This window comes from Osmerus eperlanus, chromosome 26 (genome assembly GCF_963692335.1).
Source record: "Osmerus eperlanus chromosome 26, fOsmEpe2.1, whole genome shotgun sequence".
Taxonomy (NCBI): Eukaryota; Metazoa; Chordata; class Actinopteri; order Osmeriformes; family Osmeridae; genus Osmerus; species Osmerus eperlanus.
In genome coordinates, this window is record NC_085043.1 from 10,333,626 (window position 1) to 10,360,322 (window position 26,697).

Consider the following 26,697-nt stretch of genomic DNA (forward strand, 5'->3'; position numbering starts at 1 on the left):
CCTCTCTTCTCTCTCCTCTCTCACCTCTCCTCTCTACACAATGACCGTCTCCATCTTCCTGCGCCCCCGGCTGTATAAGAGTGTGAAGCTGTGTAGACGGAGGAGGTGTTTAGGCGGCGGTTGTAGGCGGAGCCTGAGCGCTGTGTGTGTGTGTGTCAGCTGTTCCACGAGGAGCTGGCTCTGCAGTGGGTGGTCAGCAGTGGCAGCGTGCGGGAAGGAGCCCTCCAGCAGGCCTGGTTCTTCTTCGAGCTCATGGTGAGAAACTACATTTCCCATCTCCCGCCGGGGCCGTTGTGGAAGAGACCACGCCTCAGGTTGTAGTTCTCCTCCCCCCCCGGCCTAACCTCCTCCCTGTCTCCACCCTGGCGTCCAGGTGAAGAGCATCATCCACCACCTGTACTTCACAGAGCGTCTGGAGTCTCCCAGGAAGAACCGCTTCCCCGAGCGCTTCATGGACGACATCACGGCGCTCGTCAGCACCATCGCCGGGGACATCGTCTCACGCTTCCAGAAGGTAGGAGAAGCTCCGCCCACCCAGCCCTGACAGCCTATCAGACTTCAGCATGGACCGCTCTGACCTTTAACCCCCTGGCCTGTCCCTCCAATCAGGACCTGGAGCTGGTGGAGAGGCTGAACAACAGTCTGGCATTCTTCCTGAACGACCTTCTGTCCGTCATGGACCGAGGATTCGTCTTTACGCTCATCAAGACCTACTGGAAGCAGGTAATAAGAGTCATGAGAAGGAGTTCCACCACCTGAGAGCTGTACAGCTCCTGACCTCTCATTCTGATGTAGACCTCCAGACCCAGGCACACTGCAGAGTCGTACCGCTCATAAAACCAGTCTTAGTCAGGATTAGGCAGAAATGTGCCAGTAGACCAGAGTCTGGGAACCCAGCGTTAAAAGCCCAAGATTTAATCAAGAGCTGGACTGGAAAAATGTTACATAACCACCTCGGAATGTCCAAAGTCCTAAAAATAGTTTGGGAGATTCGCCGTGTGAAATCTGGTGTTGGAGTCTTCACGGTGAGACAGCTGTTTCAGCTGGACCTGAAGACTGTGTGTGCGGCGCGGGGTAACGGGCGTGTCTCTGGGCAGGTGTCAGCCAAGCTGTACACGCTGCAGAACCCCACGCTGGAGTCCCTGAGGCTGGACTTCCTCAGGGTGGTCTGCAGCCACGAACACTACGTCACCCTCAACCTCCCCTGTAGCCTCCTCACCCCCCCAGCCTCGCCCTCGCCCTCCGTGTCCTCCGCCACCTCGCAGGTGAGACGCGCACACACACACACACATAAACACACACACAGGAGCACTAGTGGGTTTAGGGCTTTACAATATTTCTCTCTAATCTTCTCTCTCCCTCTCTCCCCCCTTCTCTCTCTCTCTCTCTCTCCCCCCCTCTCCCTCCCTCCATCTCTCTCCCCCCCTCTCTCTCTCTCTCTCCCTCCCTCCCCCTCTCTCCCTCCCCCTCTCTCTCTCCCTCTCTATCTCTCTCCCTCCCTCCCCCTCTCTCCCTCCCCCCCTCTCTCTCCCTCTCTCCCTCTCTCTCTCCCTCCCTCCCTCCCTCCCTCCCTCTCTCTCTCTCTCCCCCCCTCTCTATCTCCCTCCCTCCCTCTCTCCCTCCCCCCCTCTCTCTCCCTCTCTATCTCTCTCTCTCTCTCTCCCTTCCTCCCCCTCTCTCTCTATCTCCCTCCCCTCCCTCTCTCTCCTCCCCTGTGTCTACAGAGTTCAGGGTTCTCCACGCATGTCCAGGACCAGAAGATAGCCAACATGTTTGAGCTGTCCGTGCCCTTCAGAGAGCAGCACTATCTGGCTGGGCTGGTCCTGACCGAACTGGCCGTCATTCTGGACCCAGAGGCAGAGGGGTCAGTCCTGCTCTCTGTTGATGCCTGCATGTGTGTGTGTGTTTGTACTATATTTGGAGGTCATCATCGGTTACACTGTCTCTCTATTTCTCTCTCTCTCCCTCTCTCTCCCTCTCTCTCTCTCTGTGTGTGCAGGATGTTTGGCTTGCATAAGAAGGTGGTCAGCGTGGTCCACAACCTTCTGTCCAGCCACGACTCTGACCCCCGCTACGCCGACCCCGAGGTCAAAGCCCGCGTCGCCACTCTCTACCTGCCACTCATCGGCATCGTCATGGAGACGCTGCCCCAGCTGCACGACTTCACAGGTAAAGTCCAGGTGTGGCCGCGGGCCAGGTTATCACTTCTGACGGTAAGGGTTAGGGGTCACCGGCCATGTATACGGGCTGTGCGGTGTGACCAAAGGTCAGGGGTCAAGCCTGAGGTCAGTTCCCCTCTCGTCTCCAGAGTCACACAGCCAGTGGGGGCGCTCCGGGGGGGCCCAGGGGGGCGCGGGGGCCCCCGGAGGGGAGGAGGCGGAGGGGGAGGGGAACAGCATGATCAGTCAGACGGTCGCCATGGCGATAGCGGGGACCTCCGTCCCCCAGAGGCCCAGCAGCTTCATGCTCAACCCCCAGGTCAGCTTCCTGTCCGCCACTTCCTGTTCCTGTTCTCTCTGTCTCTCTCTCTCCGTCTCGCTCCGTGTCTCTGTCTCTCTCTCTCTCTCTCTCTCTCTCTCCCTAGTGTGTTAGCTCTCTCTCTCACTTGTTCCAACCTCTCTTTACCCCCCCCCCTCACACACACACACAAACATCAGTCAATCAGTTAACCCCCGCCCCCTGGCCCCGCCCCCAGGCCCCGCGTCCCCACGGCTCCTTCTCTGCAGAGTCGAGCCGCAGCCTGCTGATCTGCCTGCTGTGGGTCCTGAAGAACGCAGACGAGCTGGTGCTGCAGAAGTGGTTCACTGACCTGTCAGTGGCCCAGCTCAACCGCCTGCTGGACCTGCTCTACCTGTGTGTGTCCTGCTTCGAGTACAAGGTAACCTGTCTGGCCTCCTTCCTCCTCCACCCTCATCAAGCCCCATCCACCCTCCTCTCCCTCATCCAGCCTCATCCACCCCCCCCATCCAGCATCATCAAGCCCCATCCATCATCCTCTCCCTCATCCAGCCTCATCCACCCCCCCCATCCAGCATCATCAAGCCCCATCCATCATCCTCTCCCTTATCAAGCCCCATCCACCCTCCTCCTCCACCCTCCTCTCCCTCCTCTCATCCTCACAGTGTGTGATTGCGGGTGAAGCAGTAACTCTTGTGTTTTCTGTCCTCATTCACCTCATGGAAAACAAGGCCCATGTTGTGTTCACCATGCAGGGGAAGAGGGCCTTCGAGCGCATGAACAGTGTGACCTTCAAGAAGTCCAAAGACATGAAGGCCAAGCTGGAGGAGGCCATTCTGGGCAGCATCGGGGCCCGGCAGGAGATGGTGCGGCGCAGCCGGGGGCAGCTGGGTAGGCACACACACGCGCACACACACCCACAGACACACACCCACACACACACACACAGAAACATGAGCTGACGTCCCTGCTCCTGCTGCAGAGAGGAGTCCATCAGGCAGTGCTTTTGGCAGTCAGGAGAACCTGCGCTGGAGGAAGGACATGACACACTGGCGCCAGAACAGCGAAAGGATGGACAAGTAGGACTCCTTCTACCTCTGTGTGTGTGTGAGGGAGCGAGGGTGTGTGTGTGTGTGTGTGTGTGGGAGTGTGTGTTGGCCAGTAGCCGTATAATACCCAGCATCACATACAAGGTGTGGTTGTAACTCACCTGGTCTCAGTGAGGGCTGTATATCCAGGCCTGTGTAACTCACCTGGTCTCAGTGAGGGCTGTATATCCAGGCCTGTGTAACTCACCTGGTCTCAGTGAGGGCTGTATATCCAGGCCTGTGTAACTCACCTGGTCTCAGTGAGGGCTGTATATCCAGGCCTGTGTAACTCACCTGGTCTCAGTGAGGGCTGTATATCCAGGCCTGTGTAACTCACCTGGTCTCAGTGAGGGCTGTATATCCAGGCCTGTGTAACTCACCTGGTCTCAGTGAGGGCTGTATATCCAGGCCTGTGTAACTCACCTGGTCTCAGTGAGGGCTGTATATCCAGGCCTGTGTAACTCACCTGGTCTCAGTGAGGGCTGTATATCCAGGCCTGTGTAACTCACCTGGTCTCAGTGAGGGCTGTATATCCAGGCCTGTGTAACTCACCTGGTCTCAGTGAGGGCTGTATATCCAGGCCTGTGTAACTCACCTGGTCTCAGTGAGGGCTGTATATCCAGGCCTGTGTAACTCACCTGGTCTCAGTGAGGGCTGTATATCCAGGCCTGTGTAACTCACCTGGTCTCAGTGAGGGCTGTATATCCAGGCCTGTGTAACTCACCTGGTCTCAGTGAGGGCTGTATATCCAGGCCTGTGTGGATGTCCCAGTCACACAGCATCAGTCAGGGTCAGGGGTCGTTACTGGGAACACACTCTCCTCTCCTGGCCTGCTCATCTCACCTGTTCATGTGTCATTCCTCCTGTGTCTCCTGTCACGTGTAGGAGCCACAGATCCGTCAGGTATCGTATCCTGTATGTTCCTGTATCCCCCCCCCCTCCTGGGAACATGTGCTGCTGCTTCCTCTCTACCTCTCTCTACATCTCTCTACCTCTCTCTTCCTCTCTCTACCTCTCTCTTTCTTTCTTTATTTCTCTTTTTCTCTCTTTCTTTCTCTCTCTCTTTCTCTCTCTTTCTCTCTTTCTATCCCTCCCTCTCAGTATTTCTCTCTCTCTCCTTTCTCTCTCCCTCTATCTTCCTTCCTCTCTGTCTCTCTCTCTCCTTTCTCTCTCTCTTTATCTTCCTTCCTCTCTCTCTCTCTCTCTCTCTCTCCTTTCTCTCTCTCTATCTTCCTTCCTCTCTCTCCTTTCTCTCTCTCTCTCTCTATCTGCCTTCCTCTCTCTCTCTCCTTTCTCTCTCTCTTTATCTTCCTCCCTCTCTCTCTCTCTCTCTCTCTCTCTCTCTCTCTCTCTCTCTCTCTCTCTCTCTCTCTCTCTCTCTCTCTCTCTCTCTCTCTCCTCTCTCTCTCTCTCTCCTTTCTCTCTCTCTCTCTCTCTCCTTTCTCTCTCTCTTTATCTTCCTTCCTCTCTCTCTCTCTCTCTCTCTATCTTCCTTCATCTCTCTCTCTCCTTTCTCTCTCTCTCTATCTGCCTTCCTCTCTCTCTCTCTCTCTCTCTCTCTCTCTCTCTCTCTCTCTCTCTCTCTCTCCTTTCTCTCTCTCTCTCTCTCTCCTTTCTCTCTCTCTCTATCTGCCTTCCTCTCTCTCTCTCCTTTCTCTCTCTCTATCTGCCTTCCTCTCTGTCTCTCTCTCGTCCCCCCTCTACGCTTCACTTCCTGAGTTACAGACCCCGCCCCTTGACCCCCTGACCCCGCCCCCTGACCTCCTGTGTTGGTGCTTGGGTGGTGTTGCAGTGTGACTGCTGTGCTTCTTACCCAGTGTGTGTCTGGTGTTTGGGGACTGTCGCGTGTAGCTTGGGTTCGGGATGGGCTGGATCATCCGGGTGTCCAATCAAAACAAAAGTCAGAAGATACCATTTTGTCATTAGGTTTGTTCGGTAACTTTCCCATTGTAGAAATTGTGTTAATACAGCCCATAGTAAAATCAATACTCTGAGAGAAAGTGGTCAAAGTGTACCTCCATATACCTAAAGAGTCGTCCACCTCAAGCCCTTCCCCTCCCTCTAACCCTGCCTTACCTTACCACCCTAACCCCCCCTCCTCCCCCCATCCCCCGGTTGAGGGAAGTGCTGTCGGTGTTCAGCGGGGTGGGATCTCGCTGTGAACATGCTTGTGTGGCGTGTGGCGTGTTGTGAACATGCGTGTAGCGTGTTGTGAACATGCGTGTGTAGCGTGTTGTGAACATGCGTGTGTAGCGTGTTGTGAACATGTGTGTAGCGTGTTGTGATCATGTGTGTGTGTAGCGTGTTGTGAACATGCGTGTGGCGTGTTGTGAACATGCATGTGTGGCGTGTTGTGAACATGCGTGTGGTGTGTTGTGAACATGCGTGTGGCGTGTTGTGATCATGTGTGTAGCGTGTTGTGAACATGCGTGTGGCGTGTTGTGAACATGCGTGTGGCGTGTTGTGAACATGCGTGTGGCGTGTTGTGAACATGCGTGTGTAGCGTGTTGTGAACATGCGTGTAGCGTGTTGTGATCATGTGTGTAGCGTGTTGTGAACATGCGTGTGTAGCGTGTTGTGAACATGCGTGTAGCGTGTTGTGATCATGTGTGTAGCGTGTTGTGAACATGCGTGTGGCGTGTGCTGAGCAGGTTTAGAGACAGCGTCCTGCTCCGCCACAACAGGAGAGCCTTGGAGCCTTTAGCCCTTAGGTGTGTAAACTCACTATCTCCATAACCTTCTGACCCCTTAGGTGTGTAAACTCACTATCTCCGTAACCTTCTGACCCCGTGTGTAAACTCACTATCTCCATAACCTTCTGACCCCTTGACCCCACCCCCACCCACCTGGCATAGCTGCACCTGTGAGAGCCTCAGTCTGTGTTTAGTGGGGGGGGGGGGGGGGCTCATTAGGAAGAGCTGGCCGGCAGCCATTTTGTGTGACCTCCTGACTCCCGGCTACTTCCTGTTTCCTGTGACAGGACGAGGGCTGAACTGGAACATGAGGCACTCATCGACGGTAACCTGGCAACCGAGGCCAACCTGATCATCCTGGATACTTTGGAGATAATTGTTCAGGTAGACACACACACACACATTTATACACACACTTACACTCTCACCCACTCGCTCACCCTCTCTGATACTTGGTGTGTGTGCGTGTCTCTGATACTTGGTGTGTGTGTGTGCAGACAGTATCGGTGACCGAGTCGAAGGAGAGCGTGCTGGGAGGAGTGCTGAAGGTGCTGCTACACAGCATGGCCTGTAATCAGAGCGCCCTCTACCTGCAGCACTGCTTCGCTACACAGAGAGCCCTGGTGTCTAAGGTGAGGAAACACCTTGTTCAGACGGACACTATCTGATCATCACCCCCTGCCTCTGACAGAGAGAGAGGCAGGGGGTGATGATCCCTGCCTCTGTCAGAGAGAGGAGGGCGAGGGAAGAGCTTGTTGAAGCTGAATCAGTTGTAGAAAAATAAATACAAAAAGAGATGTTGTGATTGTGGAATCTCACGGGGGGGAAGGTTTAATAGTTTTGAATTGAAAAGGGAGAGAAAGAAAATGCTGCTGACACGTGAGTGTACGTGTGTGTGTGTGTGTAGTTCCCAGAGCTGTTGTTTGAGGAGGAGACTGAGCAGTGTGCTGACCTGTGTCTGCGTCTGCTGAGGAACTGCAGCAGCAGCATCGGCTCCATCCGCTCCCATGCTGCCGCCTCGCTCTACCTGCTCATGAGGCAAAACTTCGAGATCGGCAACGTGAGTCAGACCCCGAACACACAAACACACACACACGCCAAGGATTAGATTAAGACACTTTTAATTTATTATATATATATGTTTGTTTTTGTACCACTGTTATTTAAAACAAACTGTTTTTTTTCCCAAGAGCGTGATATTGTGTGTACGTTGTTCACAATGTGCTTCACATTCTACAAGGCGGCCTGTTCTCAACTAACCGGTTGGTGAGATTAGTAATCAGATCCACTTCCCTCATGTACTGAAGGTGTCTTCTGCTCCCTCAGAACTTCGCCAGGGTGAAGATGCAGGTGACCATGTCTCTGTCCTCCCTGGTCGGGACGTCTCAGAACTTCAACGAAGAATTTCTCCGTCGTTCCCTGAAGACCATCCTGACCTACGCTGAGGAAGACCTGGAGCTCAGAGAAACGACCTTCCCAGACCAGGTACATTCACCTTCCCAGACCAGGTACATTCACCTTCCCAGACCAGGTACATTCACCTTCCCAGACCAGGTACATTCACCTTCCCAGACCAGGTACATTCACCTTCCCAGACCAGGTACATTCACCTTCCCAGACCAGGTACATACACAGATATGTTTCGATGGGGTGAACCCCAACTAACACAGACTGTTAACTGTGTGTGTGAACAAAAAGTTGGAATTTTTTTTTTTCAAATGGTTGAAAAAATATATTTTACAATATTTTTGAAAAAAAGGTTTTGAAGAAACTAAAATTATTTTTTGCGTTACTTAATGAGGACTATTATTGTACTCTGATCTACTTTAATCTACTCAGTTTTAGGCTTCTCTGTTCTCAAATCAAATCCAATTTATACTCTACTTACTGATATAGTATCACCACACTTTGGTATTTCAAACTTGTCATGAGTGTGCTCATCAGTGTGCTAAGCGTACGGTGTGTGTGTGTGTGTGTGTGCGTGTGCGTGCGTGTGTGTGCGTGTGTGTGTGTGTCAGGTACAAGACCTGGTCTTCAACCTCCACATGATCCTGTCCGACACGGTGAAGATGAAGGAACACCAGGAGGATCCTGAGATGCTGATAGACCTGATGTACAGGTGAGGAGACACACACACACACAGCCTTACCATCCACATCGTCACGGTTACCCACCGTCAACGTCCCTCTGGTGGTGTCCAGGATCGCCAAGGGTTACCAGACGTCCCCGGACCTGCGTCTGACCTGGCTGCAGAACATGGCGGGAAAGCACACAGAGAGGACCAATCACGCGGAGGCAGCACAGTGCCTAGTGCACAGCGCCGCCCTGGTGGCAGAGTACCTCAGCATGCTGGAGGATCGCAAGTACCTGCCTGTGGGCTGCGTCACCTTCCAGGTGAGGGAGGGGGGAGGGGGTTATTGATTGGTTGTGTTTTATTGCGGTCCCACAGATATCGGTATTTATTTCATTTTAATGTCAAACCTTTCGGTTTCTTATATACTAGTGTAATAATTGGACCAATACGCTGTTCCTAAATTGGTTGCCGTCAGGATGTGAAGTTTAGTTCAGCAAACATGACTAAAAATACATCTCATCATCATTACCTACCCTGCCTTTAATACTTGAAGTGGAATTGAGTCTCTGGGAAGCTGAAGGGTTAAATGAAGGAGAAAAAGAAGCGAGTTTGCCATGTGCCTTTTCCAAACAAGCCAATAGGTGAATTGAGTTGACATGTTCTGTGACATTTCATCAAATAATTGCTTTGGGTTGCTCCCAAGACTGAACACACACTCTGTTTGTGAAGCAAACACTCGTGATGAAAGCTAGCAGTGCATTTCTCAATGTTGAGTTAACCAAAGTTTGTGTGTGTGTTTGTATCTTGTCTGTGTGTGTGTGTGTGTTCTTGTATCACGTGTGTGTTTGTATCTTGTCTGTGTGTGTGTGTGTGTGTGTACACCAGGACATCTCCTCCAACGTCCTGGAGGAGTCAGCGGTGTCAGATGACGTGGTTTCCCCCGACGAGGAGGGCATCTGCTCGGGCAAGTACTTCACGGAGGCTGGGCTGGTGGGTCTCCTGGAGCAGGGAGCGGCCTCCTTCTCCATGGTGAGGACACCTCCCATCTGACACCCCCATCACCTGTACCTCCCATCTGACACCCCCATCACCTGTACCTCCCATCTGACACCCCCATCACCTGTACCTCCCACCTGACACCCCCATCACCTGTACCTCCCACCTGACACCCCCATCACCTGTACCTCCCACCTGACACCCCCATCACCTGTACCTCCCACCTGACACCCCCATCACCTGTACCTAAACAGAGCCTTACATTAGATCACTTCAGTACCTCTCTCTGTCTCTCTCTCTACATAAACATAAAGTGTACACCATCAGTGGTACTTGAACTGACCCCTCCCCCCCCCCCCAGGCTGGCATGTACGAGGCAAGTGAACGAGGTGTACAAGGTCCTCATCCCCATCCACGAGGCCAACCGCGACGCCAAGAAGCTGCGCCACCATACATGGTAAACTGCAGGAAGCCTTTGGCAAAATCGTGCACCAGGTAAATCCACACGCACCGGCACCCCCCCCTCATCCACCCCCCCCCCCCCCTCACCTAGTCTACATGTTTTAACATTGACACCCTGCCAAAAAGGGGTGTGCGTGTGTGTCATGGGGGTCAGTGTGTCACAGAAGAAACAGGACGTTGCCGTGTGTGTGTGTGTACAGTGTGTGTGTGTGTGTGTGTGTGTGTGTGATATCATATGAACACCAGCACGTCTCTCTGCACTGGCTGTCCTGCCATGACATGTCAATAAACACACACACTCACACACACAAGTATCGTGCATCAAATCAAACACTTGTACATATGGATGCACCTATAGCATCTTTGCTTTTATCCTAAAAGATATCCCACCCCTGCCTCTCGGTACGGGGCGCTCAGATTCCACTCTGGTTCAGCCCAGCTTCGCATGACAGTGTTTGCTGTTCTGTTTGATTCTGAACTGTGTTTACTTAGAGGAGAGTTTCATGGTGTGTCATAGGTAGCTGGCTGTCTCCTGCACATGAGACCAGAGCATGCATCCGTACTGGTGTGGTGACGTGTGTGACAGATGGACAAAACCAATGGAGGACGTGTGTGTGTGTGTGTGAACATCATCTGTGAGGTTGTGTACTCCAGAGGGACTCCCTCTCTGTAAACGGATTGACATGACTGTGTGTGTGTGTGTGTGTATACGTGTGTGTGTTGACCTCTCCTGTGTTCTCTTTGTCACACAGAGCACCGGCTGGGAGGTAGGTCGCTTGTGATTGGCTGCTTGCCGCCTCGTGTATTCGACTCGTCTGTTTTTGATTTGGATTGATTTGTGTTTTCTGAATTTCCTGTCGTCTCCACCTGCTGGCGTCGCGTCGCACTGCTGTCTCATGTTACGACTCATCTAACCCCCCGCAGACTGAGGCTGTCTGTCCTCCCTCCCCCCTCTCATCTTCCTGCCTCATTTCCTCTCTGCCTGTGGACACAGGACTGAGTCTTGGAGAGCAGGACATGCATGGGGAAGTCACCACAATGTGTGACACTAATAAGCGTTTGCGGTTGAATGAGTCACGTGCACCTCCCTCCTGCCCCCCTCTTGCCCCCCTCCCTCCCCCTCCTCCCTCTCTCCCCCTCCTCCCTCCCGCGCCCCTCCTCCCTCCCCCTCTTGCCCCCCTCCTCCCTCCCTCTCCCTCCCTCCCCTCCTCCCTCTCTCCCCCTCCTCCCTCCCGCGCCCCTCCTCCCTCCCCCTCCTCCCTCTCTCCCCCTCCTGCCCCCCTCTTGCCCCCCTCCCTCCCCCTCCTCCCTCTCTCCCCCTCCTCCCTCCCGCGCCCCTCCTCCCTCCCCCTCTTGCCCCCCTCCTCCCTCCCTCTCCCTCCCCCTCCTCCCTCTCTCCCCCTCCTCCCTCCCGCGCCCCTCCTCCCTCCCCCTCCTCCCTCTCTCCCCCTCCTCCCTCCCGCGCCCCTCCTCCCTCCCCCTCCTCCCTCTCTCCCCCTCCTCCCTCCCGCGCCCCCCCTCCCTCCCCCTCCTCCCTCTCTCCCCCTCCTCCCTCCCGCGCCCCTCCTCCCTCCCCCTCTTGCCCCCCTCCTCCCTCCCTCTCCCTCCCTCCCCCTCCTCCCTCTCTCCCCCTCCTCCCTCCCGCGCCCCTCCTCCCTCCCCCTCCTCCCTCTCTCCCCCTCCTCCCTCCCCTTCCTCCCTCCCCCTGTCAGTCAGAACACCATCGCTTGTCACCATCGCTTGTCACCATCGCTTGTCACCATCGCTTGTCACCGTTGCTCGTACCGCCACGGGCACCACGCCTCCTCATCCTCTCTCATCTCATCTTCGGGCCACGGGGTTCGATTTCAGTACGCCCTTAACAAACAGGGTTAAACGTACAGTAACTCTTAACAAACAGGGTTAAACGTACAGTAACTCTTAACAAACAGGGTTAAACGTACAGTAACCTTTTGGTGAGAAAGTCGCACTTAGCACACACACCGACACGAATCCTCACATTCTGTTGCAATCTGGCATCGACCCAAACTCCACGATGGGACTGCATCCAAAAACGTGCTTGTTTTTCTCCCCATGGAGGGATAAAAGTTTATAATAAATCTCTTTTTCTTCCACATTTGTTTTATGTGTCCTTCGGTTAGTCACAGTACAAGTTGAGTTATTCCCGTTTCAGACGAGACAGACTAAGTCGACCCCTGGGTTCTGTATTCCACTCATCAGCACTCTTGTCGTGTGTGTAACAGGTATTAACCTTCGTGTTGCTCATGTTCGCTGCATGATAAGCCTGGCGGGCCTGTGCTGCCCCCTGGGGTGGGGGGGTCCCCTGAATCGTGTTTCTAGGGGATGTAGGAACTGTGCCCCCCCCCCTCACTATCTCCTTTCCACTTAGACTGCATTTTCTCTCTCTCTCTCTCTCTCTCTGTTTCGGCATGTTCGGGATTCGTTTGAGTTTGTCTGCATTTGCAAAAAAAAAAAGTGCCTGCCCCTGTTTGTTTGTTTATGTTTGTTTGTTTATGTTTGTTTGTTTATGTTTGTTTGTGTTAGCGTCTCATGGAAGTACCCCGGCCCTGATTAAAATGTGTTCTCCTTGTTTTTCTCCTGTTTTCCCCGGTTGCCGACCCCTTCCTTTCCACTTTACTTACTGTGTGTTGTGGTAAGTTGCTCATCCCAGGCTGCCTTTTACTTTCAACATTTACTTTGCTGTAAGGAATAAAAAACGAAATTCTGTCAGCCAGGGTTAAGCCAAATCATCTCTCACAAGCTCTGCTGGCCTGAGGTTATTCCTGCCTCCTGTCGTCTGTACGTGTGTGTGTGTGTGTGTGTGTGTACGTGTGTGTGTGTGTGTGTGTGTGAGAGGAGGTGTTCCTGCCTGGTCAGGCTGGCTCCGCTCAGGGAAATGTCTCGAGGTGTATTGACCTGGTTTGGCTCAGTCCTGATCTGTTTTTGTTTTGTATAGCCTCCCCTCTCTCTCTCCCCTGTCTCTCTCTCCCTGTCTCTCTCTCTCTCTCTCTCCCTGTCTCTCTCTCCCCCTGTCTCTCTCTGTCCTTGTCTGTCTCTCTCTCTCCGTCTCTCCCTCTAGTTGACATTGAGGCATCCTCCTCTCTCTCTCTCCCTGATGCAGTTGTCGTTCTGCACCAGCTCTACCAGCCTGGATAATGTTTACTAAGTTTAGCCAGATTTAAACCGCCACAGCCATATCCTCAATCTACCTTTCCAGCTGTGGTCACATGGCCTGGGGTCAGGGGTCAGGTTCACACTCAGTACAGTATCAAGGACTCAACTGGAGGTTGTTGACACCAGCATCCAACAGGCTGCCCTGCTCTCTGTCTAGACAGAACAAGAAAATATGACACGCACACACACATCCTCGGAAGCGCACACACACATCCTCTCATAGATCTTTATATGCACACACACACACACCTACATGCACAAATGCAACCTGCTAGGTGCACACACACACACACACACACGCCTATCCATCCCGTGTCTGTGCTCCTTCAACTGACTGACGCAACGCCGAACACGCACCACGGCCGTATGTCCAAACATTTATCCATTAATCACACTGTCTTATCTATGGGAGTCAGGTGGCTGAGCGGTTAGGGAATCGGGCTGGTAATCCGAAGGTTGCCAGTTCGATTCTCCGGTCATGCCAACTGACGTTGTGTCCTTGGGCAAGGCACTTCACCCTACTTGCCTCGGGGGAATGTCCCTGTACTTACTGTAAGTCGCTCTGGATAAGAGCGTCTGCTAAATGACTAAATGTAAATCTATGTTTATATTGGCTGGTGGATCCTTGGCTTGCGCTGCCCGATAAAGTCGGTCTCTTTCTGGTGCCCCCCTCCTCATGCCCAGGCTCATAACCCTGCACCTGACGTTAAGAAGATTTGTTTTCTAGATACAGTACAGATTCTGTCGCAGTTTATCGTCATCACATGACGTACGCTGACCCACTGACACATCGCCCCTCTCAGACGTCTTCTCCTTCCCCCGGCAGATTGGGAAGAGGATGTTCGGGGACTTACTTCGAGTCGGCTTCTACGGCTCCAAGTTCGGAGATTTGGACGAGCAGGAGTTTGTGTACAAAGAGCCAGCCATCACCAAGCTGGCTGAGATCTCTCACAGACTGGAGGTAAAAGGGAACCTGGAACCCCCCAGAACGTGTTGTGGTGGAGCTGGAGGTCTGTGGTCTGTGTGAGGGCCTGTCTGTGTGTGTGGTTCTAACTGGCTCCATGGCTGGGTTCAGGGTTTCTACGGCGAGCGCCTTGGGGAGGACCAAGTAGAGGTCATCAAGGACTCTAACCCAGTGGACAAGATCAAACTGGACCCCAACAAGGTCAGCCGGACGCTCAAAACGATTCAAATACACAACAAAACAATAATACACATCCATACTTGCTTGGGTTTTTGAAGTAAAAAGTTCCAGCTCCTTGTGCGAACTAGCTGGTGAGCTCTCCCTCCTCTCCTCCAGGCCTTTGTCCAGATCACCTACGTGGAGCCGTACTTCGACACGTTCGAGATGAAGGACCGGATCACCTACTTCGACAAGAACTACAACCTGCGGCGCTTCGTGTACTGCACGCCCTTCACCCTGGACGGCCGCGGCGCACGGGGACCTGCACGAGCAGTTCAAACGCAAAACCATCCTCACCACCCTCCCACGCCTTTCCCTACATCAAGACCCGCATCAACATCATCCACAAGGAGGAGGTGAGATCTGACGAGGGGGTTGGCGATGTGTTCTGGGTATTACCTCGGCTTTATCAGACAAGAGAGGTGGGGGGGAGGGAGGGGAGAGAGAGGGGGGATGTAAGTGTTCTGGATAAGAGCGCCCTCTCCTGTCTATCTCTCCCTCGCTCCCTCTCTCCCCCGTCTGGTGGCAGGTCATCTCCATGCCCATCGAGGTGGCCATCGAGGACATGCAGAAGAAGACCCAGGAGCTGGCGTTCGCCACCCACCAGGACCCTGCTGACGCCAAGATGCTGCAGATGGTCCTGCAGGGCTCCGTGGGAACAACCGTCAACCAGGTAGGAGGTCAGAAGACTGCAGGTTCAAATCCCCCCGCCCCCTCTCTCTGTTCCTGGCTTCGGCTCCAAAGCGTCTGCTGGAAAAATCCATGGTTGTTTGGGATGTTTCTGCTCAGGGGCCGCTGGAAGTAGCGCAGGTGTTCCTGTCAGAGATCCCCAGCGACCCCAAGCTCTACCGACACCACAACAAGCTCCGGCTGTGCTTCAAGGACTTCACCAAGAGGTACGGTCATCCTTCAGCCACCACTAGGAGGGTGACGGGTGAGGCGGGTTTGACCAGAGCCGCCAGTGATGTCATTCATGTTCTCCCTCTCCTCTCCTCCCCCCTCTCCTCTCTTCCCTCCTCTCCTCTCCTCCCCCCTCTCCTCTCCCCTCTCCTCTCCTCCCCCCTCTCCTCTCTTCCCTCCTCCCCTCTCCTCTTCCCTCCTCTCTTCTCCTCCCTCCTCTCCTCCCCCCTCCTCTCTTCTCCTCTCCTCCCCTCTCCTCTCCTCCCCCCTCTCCTCTCCTCCCTCCTCTCCTCTCCTCCCCCCTCTCCTCTCCCCCCTCCTCTCCTCTCCCCCCTCCTGTCCTCTCCTCCCCCCTCTCCTCTCCTCCCCCCTCTCCTCTCCTCCCCCCTCTCCTCTTCTCCTCCTTCCTCTCCCCTCTCCTCCCCCCTCTCCTCTTCCCCCCTCTCCTCCCTCCTCTCCTCTTCTCCTCTCCTCTCCTCCCTCCTCTCCTCTCCTCTCCCCTCTCCTCCCCTCCCCCCTCCAGGTGTGAGGACGCCCTCCGTAAAAACAAGAGCCTGATTGGTCCAGACCAGAAGGAGTACCAGCGGGAGCTGGAGAGGAACTACCACCGCCTGAAGGAGTCCCTGCAGCCGCTCATCAACAGGAAGATCCCCCAGCTGTACAAGCCTGTGCTGCAGGTCATCTCCCACAGGTCTGTTTGCATAGACTAGCCTAGATAGCACATGCATTCAAATTTCCATCCAAATGCTTTTCTTTTTATCCCCTTCTAACACCCCCCCCCCTCCTGCTTTTGTACTGATGTTTTGGTTTTACCTTCTAACACCATGCAGCAAACGGACAGCTTGACAAGGTAGTTTTGTTCTTCAAGATCAGTCTTGTTTATCAAGTCACTATTTTACTTTCCTGGAACTTTAGTGTGTAGCTGCGTTTCCACCGCAGGAACCGACTAGTACTGCAGGGGTAGTACTACCCATCTGGGAGATCTACCCATCTGGGAGATCTCTGGGAGTGGGGGAACAACTAGTTAGCTAAGGGAGAAAGTTCTTGCGGTGGAAACATGGCAAACGGTGGGGCTGAAGGAACCTTCTAGTTCTGTTTCTCAATTGGGGAGGAGGTACAACAGAGGGTACATGAGAGAAAGTGGAAAAATATGAGTAAAGATGTATTCGTACGATAAAAAGGTATGGAGGTAACTAACCGACGTTTCTTCTCACGCAGGGATTCCTTCAGCAGGATGAGCCTTCGCAAGCTCGACGTTTGACGAGAGAGAAGAGCGAGCGAATCATGACCTTAATTTATTCATAATGTGTGTGTGTAAATATGACTGCGTCCTCTGAAAGCCAGTGTTCCCGGTAGCAAGAGAAGCCACATGCAACTCGGTACGTCATTCCAGTGTCTTACTCGTTTACAGACAGCCTGTTACGCAATCAGTGGGCTGAGCAAGTGGTTCTCACTACGTACGATGTGTCAAATCTGTATTTTACTTCATGCGTGCACTTTTATTTTTTTTTACTGTGTATCAATGCATTTTACAACTTGAAAGTTTACTATTTAATCCATCTGGTCGGAAAAGAAAAAAAAAAGGTACTATTTATCATGTTTATCATTTTTAGTTAAGCTACATTTGTTTAAAGGTAGGGAAATGTTTTCAACTTCCATAGTTATGTAGTTTGTTTACTTTAAATATTTTACTAAATAAATATTTAAATGTCTAAAGTGTGATCATTGGTGATGCCGCAAACTAGCAGTCATTTACAAAGTCATTATTTTGTTTATTTGTAAAAGTCAACAGCAGGAGGAATAGAGCTAGAAAATATTCACACTGAACATAAAACCCAGTAGCTTTTAAGAACATGTTGCACAGCAAGGCAGATCATTTCAGACCGAGAACATTAAAGTTTCATCTGGATTGCTGCTAGCGAGGCTGCTTGTGCAGAAGCCTTCCAACGTGATATGGTGACCAGAGCTTGTTGAGCTGGAATGAGGTACTGGTGGCGAACTTTACTAGACGATCAACCACGTACATCCCTGATGCCTGGCCAGACACATCTACGCAAACAGAGAGTAACAAGTTACTCAAGTATGTTTACATTATGACTGACTCACCAATGAAGCAGTTTATACAGAAGGATATTGGGTTCATCTAATGCACAAACATCTCACCCAACCTGCAGTAAATAATGTCCAGCTTGCTTCAAAGATTCCAGAACATTCCTGACCGTCCTACCTGGACATGGACGGTCCGAGTGGAATCTGAAAATGACGAGAGCTTCACCCAGCCAAGGGTGAAGAACCATGTACAAGAATAAAATGCGCTCTTTATAAAAAAATAATCTAAAAACCGCAAAACCGACACAGTGCAGGAGAGGGTGTTCTGAGGAGCGTTTGAGACCGGAGGAGTACCGTCAAGGGTGACACACAGCACACCACTAGTCTCCCTCCTCGACGGTTCCTGAAAGTCCTGTGTCACCTAACGTTTCTGACAAATTCATGGGCATTGGAAGTCTGAAGGTGCCGTCTGAAGTCCACGTACACAAACATGTGCAAGCACTTAGCAGAAAGAAATGTACTGAGGTTAGACAGTCAAGGTTTAGCATTATGTTGGCGGACATGAGGCCCTATAGCTTCTCCAGTCTGTCTGCATCCTGGGAGGGGGGGAATAAACACAGGTAGGAAGAAAGGAGTAGAGAGAAATGGGATGTGCCGGGGGGGTCACAGTGGAGGGCTTCTCCTGTAGAACAGCAGGTAGGGAGTGGAAGTGGAGCAGGTCTGAGGTGAGCAGGCTCTCAGAAAGTCCTCCTCCTCAAACAGGTGCACCTCCGAGTCGTCAAACAGAAGCCACTTCCCCTCGTAGCTCATCAGGCTGCTCAGGGCCTGCTCCGCCCCCCCCTGCTCCTCCCCTCCCCCGGCCTCCTTCCTGGCCCCGGGGCTGGCTAGCGGCCCGCCGGCCTTCCTCCGCCCCCTGCTGCTCTCAGTCTTGTCGGTGTTGGTCTTGCTGCAGCCCAGGTCGTAGCTGACCAGGCTCCTCTGCCCCCCCAGGAGGGCCACCCCCTCCGACGGCTTCTTGACCCCCAGCTGGCTGACGGCGGCTCGGCCCGGCCGCTTGGCCAGACTGAAGGACACCTCGCCGTCGTCGTACTCCAGCACCTCCTCCTCCTTCTTCCCCCCGGCCCCCTCCTCCTCCTCGCCGCCCTCCTGCGGCCAGAGCTGGGTGTTCTTCAGGTCGCTCATCCTGACGTAGGTGGTGTAGTGTCCGCTGCTGATGGTCACGCCGCTGTGCATCACCACGGCAAACAGCTGGTAGTGCTGCCCCCCGGTGGCTGAGGGCCGCGTGCACCACTCCTCCAGGGACAGGGTCAGGGGAGTGAGCAGGGGCGTGTTCACCTTGGACAGGCCGGCGTACGGGTCCATCCTGAACAGGAGAGAAAAAGACACCAGGTCAGTTCACCCAGGCTGTAGCTTAGGAACCGTGACACGCCTGACACCATGACAGTTAGCGGTCAGTCGTACTCGAGGCTGTTGGCTGAGAAGCACTTGAGGTGGATGGTGACGACCTCGGGGGTCTTGTCGAACAGCAGGCTCCTCTCTGCCTCCGTGTAGTGGAGACAGGTCTCACAGAAGTACTTGTCCTCCCCCACGATGCGCTCCACCGAGGCAAACTGGGAGATGGCCCACTGGAGAGTCTTTAACTCCGGCTTGGGGTCTGGAGACACTGGGGGAGACAGCAGAAAGACTTTAGATCCGTTTGCTCGTCAGTGATTATTTCAAAAGGCACTAAGTATAGGTACTGTGTGTGTGTGTGTGTGTGTAAGTACTGTGTGTGTGTGTGTGAGTACTGTGTGTGTGTGTGTGAGTACTGTGTGTGTGTTACCCTCTGAGCTGCTCTCGGGGCCGCAGTGTTCGTCCTCCTGCACAGGCACGCTGACGTCCTGGAAGTCCTCTCTCCTCTCCGTGGAGCTCTCACACTCCAGGCAGCGCGTCCTCAGCACCAGCCGGCCCTGGAACAGCCTCTCCATCAGCCCCACCACCTCGCTCTCTGGGGGGACAACCACACACCCTGAGCCCCTGGTCCCACCCTGAGCCCCTGGTCCCACCCTGAGCCCCTGGTCCCACCCTGAGCCCCTGGTCCCACCCTGAGCCCCTGGTCCCACCCTGAGCCCCTGGTCCCACCCTGAGCCCCTGGTCCCACCCTGAGCCCCTGGTCCCACCCTGAGCCCCTGGTCCCACCCTGAGCCCCTGGTCCCACCCTGAGCCCCTGGTCCCACCCTGAGCCCCTGGTCACAGCCGGCCCGCAGCTCGGAGGCAGCGCGCGGAGCTAACTGTGGGGTTACTGGACGCTCGCTTCATACCTTCGCGTCTGCTTGTCCTCTCTCTCCCAGACTGGTGTGTGGTGGTCTCCTGGACGGGGGTCTTCCCAGGGTGTCCCGTCTCCTGGACCGGGGGCCTCCCAGCCTCCAGGCCAGGCGTGGCCTCCTCCGACCTCGCCCCCCGCTGGGAGCTGATCCTCCCCAAGCTGCGGAACTTGGAGAAGATGCTGGGCTGCTTCCTGTTGGATCCCAGCCAGCTCCTCACAGACCTCCTCTTCCCCTCCTTCGGCGGGTCTTCGCCTTTGCCCTCTCTCTCGTCTCCTCCTCCCTCCTTTTCCTGTCTCTCCTCCTCCTCCGCTCCCTCGGTCTTGCTGCTGTCTGTTGTGATGTCACTGGAGGACTTCCTCTTGGAGCGTGTAAAGGGCTTGCCGTCCTGGGCGTCCTGGCTCTGCTCCTGGGGCCCCTGGCTCTGCTCCAGGGGTCTGGTCTTCTTCTTGGCGTTTCCGGCCTCCGTGTCGCTCTTCCGCTTCCCGCTCAGCAGGGCCTCCTCGTCCTCCTCCTCTGCAGTTCCGCCGGTGGCCAGCGTGGCGGCGCTGTGCAGCTCCTTCCTGATGGTGTCGGAGGCCTCCTGGATGTTTCCCAGGATGCACTGCAGCACCTCCTGGGCGTCGTGTTGAAGGTAGCCCTCGTACATGGGGTTCAGCTGCCTGCACACACACACACACACACACACGTCTAGGAGTCGTTCTGGGCAGAGTGCATATCCTTTTCAGAATCAGAATTCGGTTTATTCTCCATGTATGTTACACAAACACAGAATTTACTGTGGCAGGAAGGTGCAGACTATAAACATATACGGATCTTAAATTAAGTAAAAAAAGTTACATAGTTAAACTAATTCTAAGAACTAAACTATTTAACCAAATTTCCAGAATCCTCTCTGTCATGTGAGCTGCTGCAGTGACTTCAGAGGCGCTCACCTGAGGGTGTTGAGCAGCTTGCGAGGGGGCGTGGCCAGCTCGGCGTGGCAGTGCAGGTCGGGGTTCAGCAGGTAGCTGGACTGGAGCTGCTCTGCTGACGTGATGAGGCTGTGGAAGCTGTTCAGCAGCTCCATGTGAGCAGGCAACACATCCTCCACTTCCCCTGTCTGGAGAGGGGGGAGAGAGGAGGGGAGGGGGGAGAGAGGAGGGGAGGGGGGGAGAGAGGAGGGGAGGGGGGAGAGAGGAGGGGAGGGGGGGAGAGAGGAGGGGAGGGGGGAGAGAGGAGGGGAGGGGGGGAGAGGAGGGGAGGGGGGGAGAGGAGGGGAGGGGGGAGAGAGGAGGGGAGGGGGGAGAGAGGAGGGGAGGGGAGGGGGGGAGAGGAGGGGAGGGGGGAGAGAAGAGGGGAGGGGGGAGAGAAGAGGGGAGGGGGGAGAGAGGAGGGGAGGGGGGAGAGAGGAGGGGAGAGAGGAGGAAGGATAGGAGAGGGAGTGAGAGAGGAGGAAGGATAGGAGAGGGAGTGAGAGAGGAGGAGAGGAGAGGCTTGTTGTGAGAGTTTCTGATGCTCAGTTGTTTGAGGCTGAGCAAATCAAAAACGTACCGTACCTCTTCACTTTTACAATCTTCATCCTTAGGCTTGTCTTTCCGTTTGGAGACATTGTAAAGTTTCTTAATGCCATCTCTCAGCCCTGGACAGTAGTACAGAACCTGTCAAGAAAACATGAGTCAAATTCAATACCATAGAGCATAATTTCATGCATTTTACAAGTGATGTAGCTGCAATGGGATCAAACCTACCTGCAGAATGCTGTTGAGATAGCATGTGTTTCCAAGGTTATTCAACCCAACAAAGGGAACCAGGGTTTCCTTTTTCTCGCAGGGGATGAGAGGCGAGGATGGACCAGAGGCAGGCACCAACTGCTCACAACTGAAACACAGTATGTGATCAAGATTAGCGTTTTATCAACTCAGGAAGAGCATATTAGAAGATAACGCGAGTGCGCAACACTCACCCGGCGCTGGCTGCGTCCTCCGGTTGGTGTTCCTCCGCGTGTGGCTCTGAGAAATCTAGTGCTCGCTTGGCTTCTTTTTTATGGAAGAACCTCAAGGAGAGTTTGGTTTTCTTGATGGGACTGCCGAGAGCGGCTACGACGCTGTCACCCTGAAGACCGGGCATTTTGGCATGCAGTCCCAATAACTTTACACCGACAACAGCGCAGCTTGCTGGCAGGAAGGAGACGATCAAAGTTAGAAAACATCCATGAGGAACACATTCTTACAAATCGTTGCAATGCCAACAACACACAGATATCAAAACTAACTACCAGTTCAGTCTAACTTTACAGTGTAGTCATGATCTAACCAGCTACGTGCCACGGAGACGTGATATTGCTGAATTAAAAATCACTTGACTTAACTCCATGAGCTAACCGCTAGCTAGCTAGCAACAAGCCACCGAACGCTTCTGGAAGGAGGCGGTGACAACATCGTGTTTCCAGCCGCTAACGAACTAGCTTAAGAGCAAACTTACAGTCGTCTCACCAGTTCAGTTCTCTGTCCTTATTAATTCATTTCATATGCAGTTTATTCCGCTTTTACTTTGCCATTTTACAGTTCACCTGAAAACAAGTTGACAACCACGGTGGTGTGCGTAGATCTTGGCGCTTTTTCGAGTGCAAGACCCACGGTACTCTACCGCCTGCACTGATCATTTGTATACAATTTACTAAATACAACAAGGGTTATTCGTGGGGAGAAATAATTTTAAAATGCCAAATAATAAATAAATTTATGAGTCGTTGCATAAAATAATCTACATTTAAGAAAATGTCTTTTAAAGAAAGTCAGGCATTTCGGGAGGCACCAACGTCATATATCTGTCCGTTTAGGTGAGCCATCTTGGTAAGGTCTTGCATTTCCGTCTCTTATTTCTGTGTTACAACCGTTCGCCAACAGGGGGAAACATTGAACAAACATGCATTGCAAAGGCTTGACGTGAGCTGTTCTGCGTGTTGAGTGCAGCATCACTCGTATCATAGCACTATCCGGCAGCATTTGACTGATAAACCGGTAAGACTATTCACTTTTTTATTACATAATGCCTGTCCATTGAGGGTCTTTTATGGGAAGAATAGGCCCAATGGTCGAAATGTAGGTTATTTATGCTTCGCATGTTACAGCAATCTCTAAACATTTCATGCAGCCTTATCCAAGGCTGACGTATTCGAGGGTAGTCAGATGTTAATATTTCTTGAAAAAATAAATCAATGTCTCATTTCGTTATTTTAGCTTCCAGACGTTTAAGATCCACGGGGTAGATTATCGAGGTGACACTGCAGCGAGCGCCAAATAAGAAATGACAGTTGCATTTTAATATGCAGCAACGGGCGCTTCTCGAGACGTCTTGATGGTGCTGGCTGGGGTCTTGTTCGCCTCCTAGGTAGCCTACTACAGAGCGTGTGAATTTGTCAATACGGCTCATATGATAATGTATGCAAGCTCATCTGCAGCATCCTTGCTTGGTCAGCACACCGACCTCTCGATAGAGCTGAGCTGTGAGCTTCGAGAATCTATTTTGGCCAGGCGGTGATAGGATGCCCCTAAACCCGGAGTAGCTAGACAGAAACCCGAGAGACGAAACTATATACCTTGTTGTCTTCACGGTGGGTCGTCGTTGTTGCGGTTTAACAGAAACCTCTCCACTGCATCCCGGTGTTGTGCTTGTGGCTGTGGAACTGACAATTCGGTTACTCTGCAGAGTCATGAGAATTGGACAGTTGTTGACAGGAAGAGAGGCGGTCTGCTACTTCCAGACCAAACAGGGTGAGGGTGGGAGGCAGGCCCATGGCCTTGCAGCTTAGAGCTTTAACAAGGCTATCCTGACTGGGACCATTAGAGGGAAATGAATCCCGCGCTAAGCAATAGCGTAATGCATTCCAAGAATGACAAGTATGTCCTGAAACCGACGAAGCCTACAGTGCTGTTTTTCTAATTACAGTGGGCAGTGGGGCTTAACGTAACGACCCCCATCCATCCAATCTGGACACACACACACACAAACAAACTACTTCATAGTCCTATATATATATCATATGTATTGTACAGGCTGTCCTGTTTTAAATCCCACTCTTGGCTTGTCTGTTTTCCTCAGTGTTGCTGACTCTCATACCCGCTCCCTCTCCTACTAGTATCTAAGGCCTGATCCCAATGCTCTGATTGGACCAGGGCTGAGGAAGAGGGGGGGTCTGGCCAAGCTAGACCCACTCCCTCAATGTAGCGCTGCCTGTGTATTGAAGTGATTTGCAACCCCAGTCGGTTCTATACGCTCAACTCTACAGTTCATCACTCTCCTTGCTGTTCCAGATGCTTAGTGTGTGAGTCTGACACACACACACACCCGGGGAGAGAGGGTAGCGAGATTCAGAGCATCGACACCTCAGCGACTCTCAGAGGAACTTTGGCAGCGGTGAAGGTAAGAGAGATAATCTCTGACTCATCTCTCTCTCTCTTCATCTCTTCCCCCACGTGTTTATCTCAAGGCTCTCGTCTCTTCCTGGGTAATTCACGTTCCCTTTTGCTGGTCTCTGCATGTGTTGATACTGTGGCGCTAGCTTCTCTTCGTTTACCTTTAGCGCCTTTCTAATTCCGTGCAGTAAGAGGATGCTTCACACACACACACTCACACACACACAGTGTTCCCTGCACACACACACACACTCTCTCTCCGTCTCACACACAGTAGCGTGCACTCAAGGCAACATGCTAAGGTCTGTCTTCACAGGTCTACCTCAGCTCTTTTCCCATTTCAGTTTACAGTCCTACAGGGCTGGCTATGTCTTCCAGCTGGTTCTGTTCCCAGCCAACCTGGCATGACTGCAGGCCTGCTAGCAGGGGGGTGGGTGGGGAGCCGGGAGCTCTGGCTCTGGTGCTCCTGCCTCGCCCTGTGAGCGTCCACACACGCAGCGCTGCTCCTGGTCGGTCTGAGCGCGTGCGTGGAGGGAGGCAGCCTTAAAGGGACGGCGTTAACGGCCCTCGCTCCGCCGCGCGCTGCTCGTGGGGGGGGCTGGCGAGGTAACCTGGTACCCTACCAGGTTACCCTCTGGGAGGCGTGCGTGTGTGTGTTTAAACATGCGCTGTTCCATTGCACTGGAGATCCTTGGTTCGCTTGTGTGTGTGTGTTGCACAGCTGAACTGTCATTCCCAGGAGTAGGCCAATAGTTTACAGTGCCTTATGGCATGTGTGTGTGTGTGTGTGTGCGTGTGTTTGTGCATCTGTGTCCTACTCTGTGAAGTGCGCAGGTGATTCATGTGAACTTGGAATGAACCAGTGCTCTGGTTCTCACAAGTTCGTGGCTATGCAAGCTCTGTTCTGTCTCTAGGGTACAGAGGGATTATAAACATGGTTGTACAATTAGACTGATTGTTCTATGGCTGTGCAATACTTTGGCCCAGTCAGTATCAATATGTTGAAGATGTGTGTGGTCTGTGCTAATCACTGAAGTTTGACGGTTTTTCTGTTTGAGTGAAAAGGTTCAAGCTCAGTCTTAGTTAGTTAGAACCTGAAAACAAGGTTAAGAAGGAGGGTCTTATATTGGGGCTAATCTGATGGAGGGGAGGGGGATGGAGGAGGGGCCCACCCAGGAGAAGCAGAGCATGCTGGGATGGATGGATGGGTTCTCAGAACGCAGTTCTCCAAACACACAACTGTGGCAGAGCACTCTGTCATCCTAACATACCAAACATTCTCCATCCGCATCCACACACACACACACACACACACACACACACACACACACACACACACACACACTCGTATACAGGTAAACCATAGCGTGGAGAAACACAGTGCTTCTATGTGCCTTATCACTACTGGCCAGGTGCCATTGACCCTCAGATGGTTCGAATTCTCCTCTGGTTGACTCCCACTGGATAGCATACTTAATACATAATAGTGGCTCTGTTTGTGTGTCAAAATACTGAAGTCCCGTGGCAGACTCTTTCATCCAAAGCAGCGTACAGGGGGGGATTTGAACCTAGGACCTCTGGATCAGATGCAGTCAAGTGCTCTGAACAACATGTGAGCGTGGAATTACATGGGCGTCAAATGGAAGGAAATACACTGTGTGTGTGCGTGTGTGTGTGTGTGTGTGTGTGACTCATGGAGCAAATTCGTACAAGTCACAAGGATTTGACAGTACATTGTTTTTCCTCTTCACAGGATTATGGGGGCTATCCCCTTCACTTAACAGCTCCAGTGGGATTATGAGCTTCACACACTCCCTCATGCTGGTGTGGGGGGTGGGAATGTGTGTGTGTGTGTGTGTGTGTCCTGTCGGGGTGCCCCTGGTGGAACCCTCCAGGCTGGTGTCCCCCCTAACACCCCCCCCCCCTCTGGCCTGTGCCCCCCCCCCCCCCCTGGCCTGTCACAGCTCCGGTCCCTTGCTGCTTGGGTTAGCTGGGGGCGCGGGGGGGGCGGGGGGCCGTGACATCATGACTGTTGGAGCTCAGGGGGTATCATGTTCCCCTGTAGCAGACCAGGACTCTCATTCTCTCTGATCCCTACCCTCTCCCCCTTTCCCTCCTCTCCATTTCCCCTTTCCTCCTCTCCCCCTTCCCTCCTCCCCCTCCCCTCCTCTTCCCCTTCTCTGCGCTCTTGAGCTCTGATCCCAGCATGCTCAACATGAGTGGGTGGAGTCAGTGGTACAGAGGTCACAGAGTCACATAGGGTGGGGCTAGCTCTAGCACAGCCGGGGGGGGGGGAAGGGACACACATACACACACACACACACACACACACACAAGAGGATCAGACCAGTTACATCCCTTGTCCTTTGTTTCCTGTCCTGGGGGGGGTAGCAGGAGGGGCCCGTTTCTCAGAGCGGACCCGGGCGGGGGGGTCGGAGAAACAATGACTGCCCTCACGCCAGGCCCCCGGCCGGTCCCCATGTTGCCCTTTTAACGGGCTCCTGGTACAAGGAGCAGGAAAAAACAGGGCTGTCGTGAGAGGAACAGGGGCTTTCCTCAGTCAGGCCCTCCTGGAGCAGCAGCGCTCTGATTGGCTGGCTGGAGAGGCAGGCTCTTCCTGTTGAAGTCGGCGTGAAGGAGAACCCGCCCTGAGGCAGCCATGAGAGTAGCTAGAGCGGAACAGGAGTGTGTGTGTGTGACGTGTGTATGTGTGTCGATACAACTGGGTCTACGTGGGTGTAGATTGCGTGAATGTGTGTGTGTAGATGCATAAGTGTGTGTAGATGAGTGAATGTGTGTGTGTCCTGGTCCTTCGGAGCTGGTGTGTGTCCTGGGTGTAGGCTGAAGTGTGCGTAGCAGAGCGCTCGTTGCCTCCAGAGAAGCTCCCGCCCCACGGCACAGCCCTGTTCACCCTGCTCACC

At 53.4% G+C, this 26,697-nt stretch overlaps 3 protein-coding genes across 7 annotated transcripts in view; 1 reads left to right on the top strand and 2 right to left on the bottom strand.

Moving 5' to 3' along the window:
* Window positions 1-16,743, top strand: part of dock7 (dedicator of cytokinesis 7) — a 39,357-nt gene extending 22,614 nt beyond the window's left edge. Inside the window, 30 exon segments of the mRNA XM_062452443.1 lie at window positions 160-255; window positions 374-514; window positions 610-723; window positions 1,098-1,265; window positions 1,725-1,864; window positions 2,000-2,169; window positions 2,309-2,478; window positions 2,696-2,878; window positions 3,213-3,348; window positions 3,440-3,536; window positions 6,526-6,622; window positions 6,736-6,870; window positions 7,146-7,298; window positions 7,565-7,723; window positions 8,257-8,357; window positions 8,440-8,632; window positions 9,198-9,341; window positions 9,670-9,687; window positions 9,689-9,751; window positions 9,753-9,803; window positions 10,523-10,537; window positions 13,780-13,905; window positions 14,020-14,109; window positions 14,245-14,376; window positions 14,378-14,428; window positions 14,430-14,483; window positions 14,657-14,800; window positions 14,917-15,023; window positions 15,551-15,718; window positions 16,246-16,743. Of these exon segments, the coding sequence (XP_062308427.1) occupies window positions 160-255; window positions 374-514; window positions 610-723; window positions 1,098-1,265; window positions 1,725-1,864; window positions 2,000-2,169; window positions 2,309-2,478; window positions 2,696-2,878; window positions 3,213-3,348; window positions 3,440-3,536; window positions 6,526-6,622; window positions 6,736-6,870; window positions 7,146-7,298; window positions 7,565-7,723; window positions 8,257-8,357; window positions 8,440-8,632; window positions 9,198-9,341; window positions 9,670-9,687; window positions 9,689-9,751; window positions 9,753-9,803; window positions 10,523-10,537; window positions 13,780-13,905; window positions 14,020-14,109; window positions 14,245-14,376; window positions 14,378-14,428; window positions 14,430-14,483; window positions 14,657-14,800; window positions 14,917-15,023; window positions 15,551-15,718; window positions 16,246-16,288 (3,459 nt within the window). The 3' untranslated portion in view covers window positions 16,289-16,743.
* Window positions 16,744-16,792: 49 nt separating this feature from the next.
* Window positions 16,793-23,106, bottom strand: usp1 (ubiquitin specific peptidase 1). 5 transcript variants are annotated; one of them, XM_062452450.1, is made up of 9 exons: window positions 22,960-23,106; window positions 21,325-21,535; window positions 21,110-21,239; window positions 20,918-21,019; window positions 20,315-20,481; window positions 19,377-20,041; window positions 18,899-19,063; window positions 18,538-18,739; window positions 16,793-18,439 (listed from the first exon to the last, which is right to left on the bottom strand). In XM_062452450.1, exons 2-9 carry the CDS (start codon window positions 21,486-21,488, stop codon window positions 17,740-17,742), a joined length of 2,295 nt encoding a protein of 764 aa, XP_062308434.1. In that variant the 5' UTR covers window positions 21,489-21,535; window positions 22,960-23,106; the 3' UTR covers window positions 16,793-17,739. The 5 variants fall into 5 exon arrangements, with proteins under 5 accessions (XP_062308434.1, XP_062308435.1, XP_062308430.1 ...); XM_062452451.1 differs by lacking the exon at window positions 22,960-23,106 and adding an exon at window positions 21,931-22,161; XM_062452446.1 differs by lacking the exon at window positions 22,960-23,106 and adding an exon at window positions 21,854-22,160.
* A 3,020-nt stretch (window positions 23,107-26,126) lies between these two features.
* The window catches only part of lrp8 (low density lipoprotein receptor-related protein 8, apolipoprotein e receptor), a gene marked incomplete at its 5' end in the record, with an annotated part of 27,932 nt that continues 27,361 nt past the window's right edge, over window positions 26,127-26,697 (bottom strand). The window contains 1 exon segment of the mRNA XM_062452279.1: window positions 26,127-26,277. Coding sequence (XP_062308263.1) covers window positions 26,127-26,277 — 151 coding nt within the window.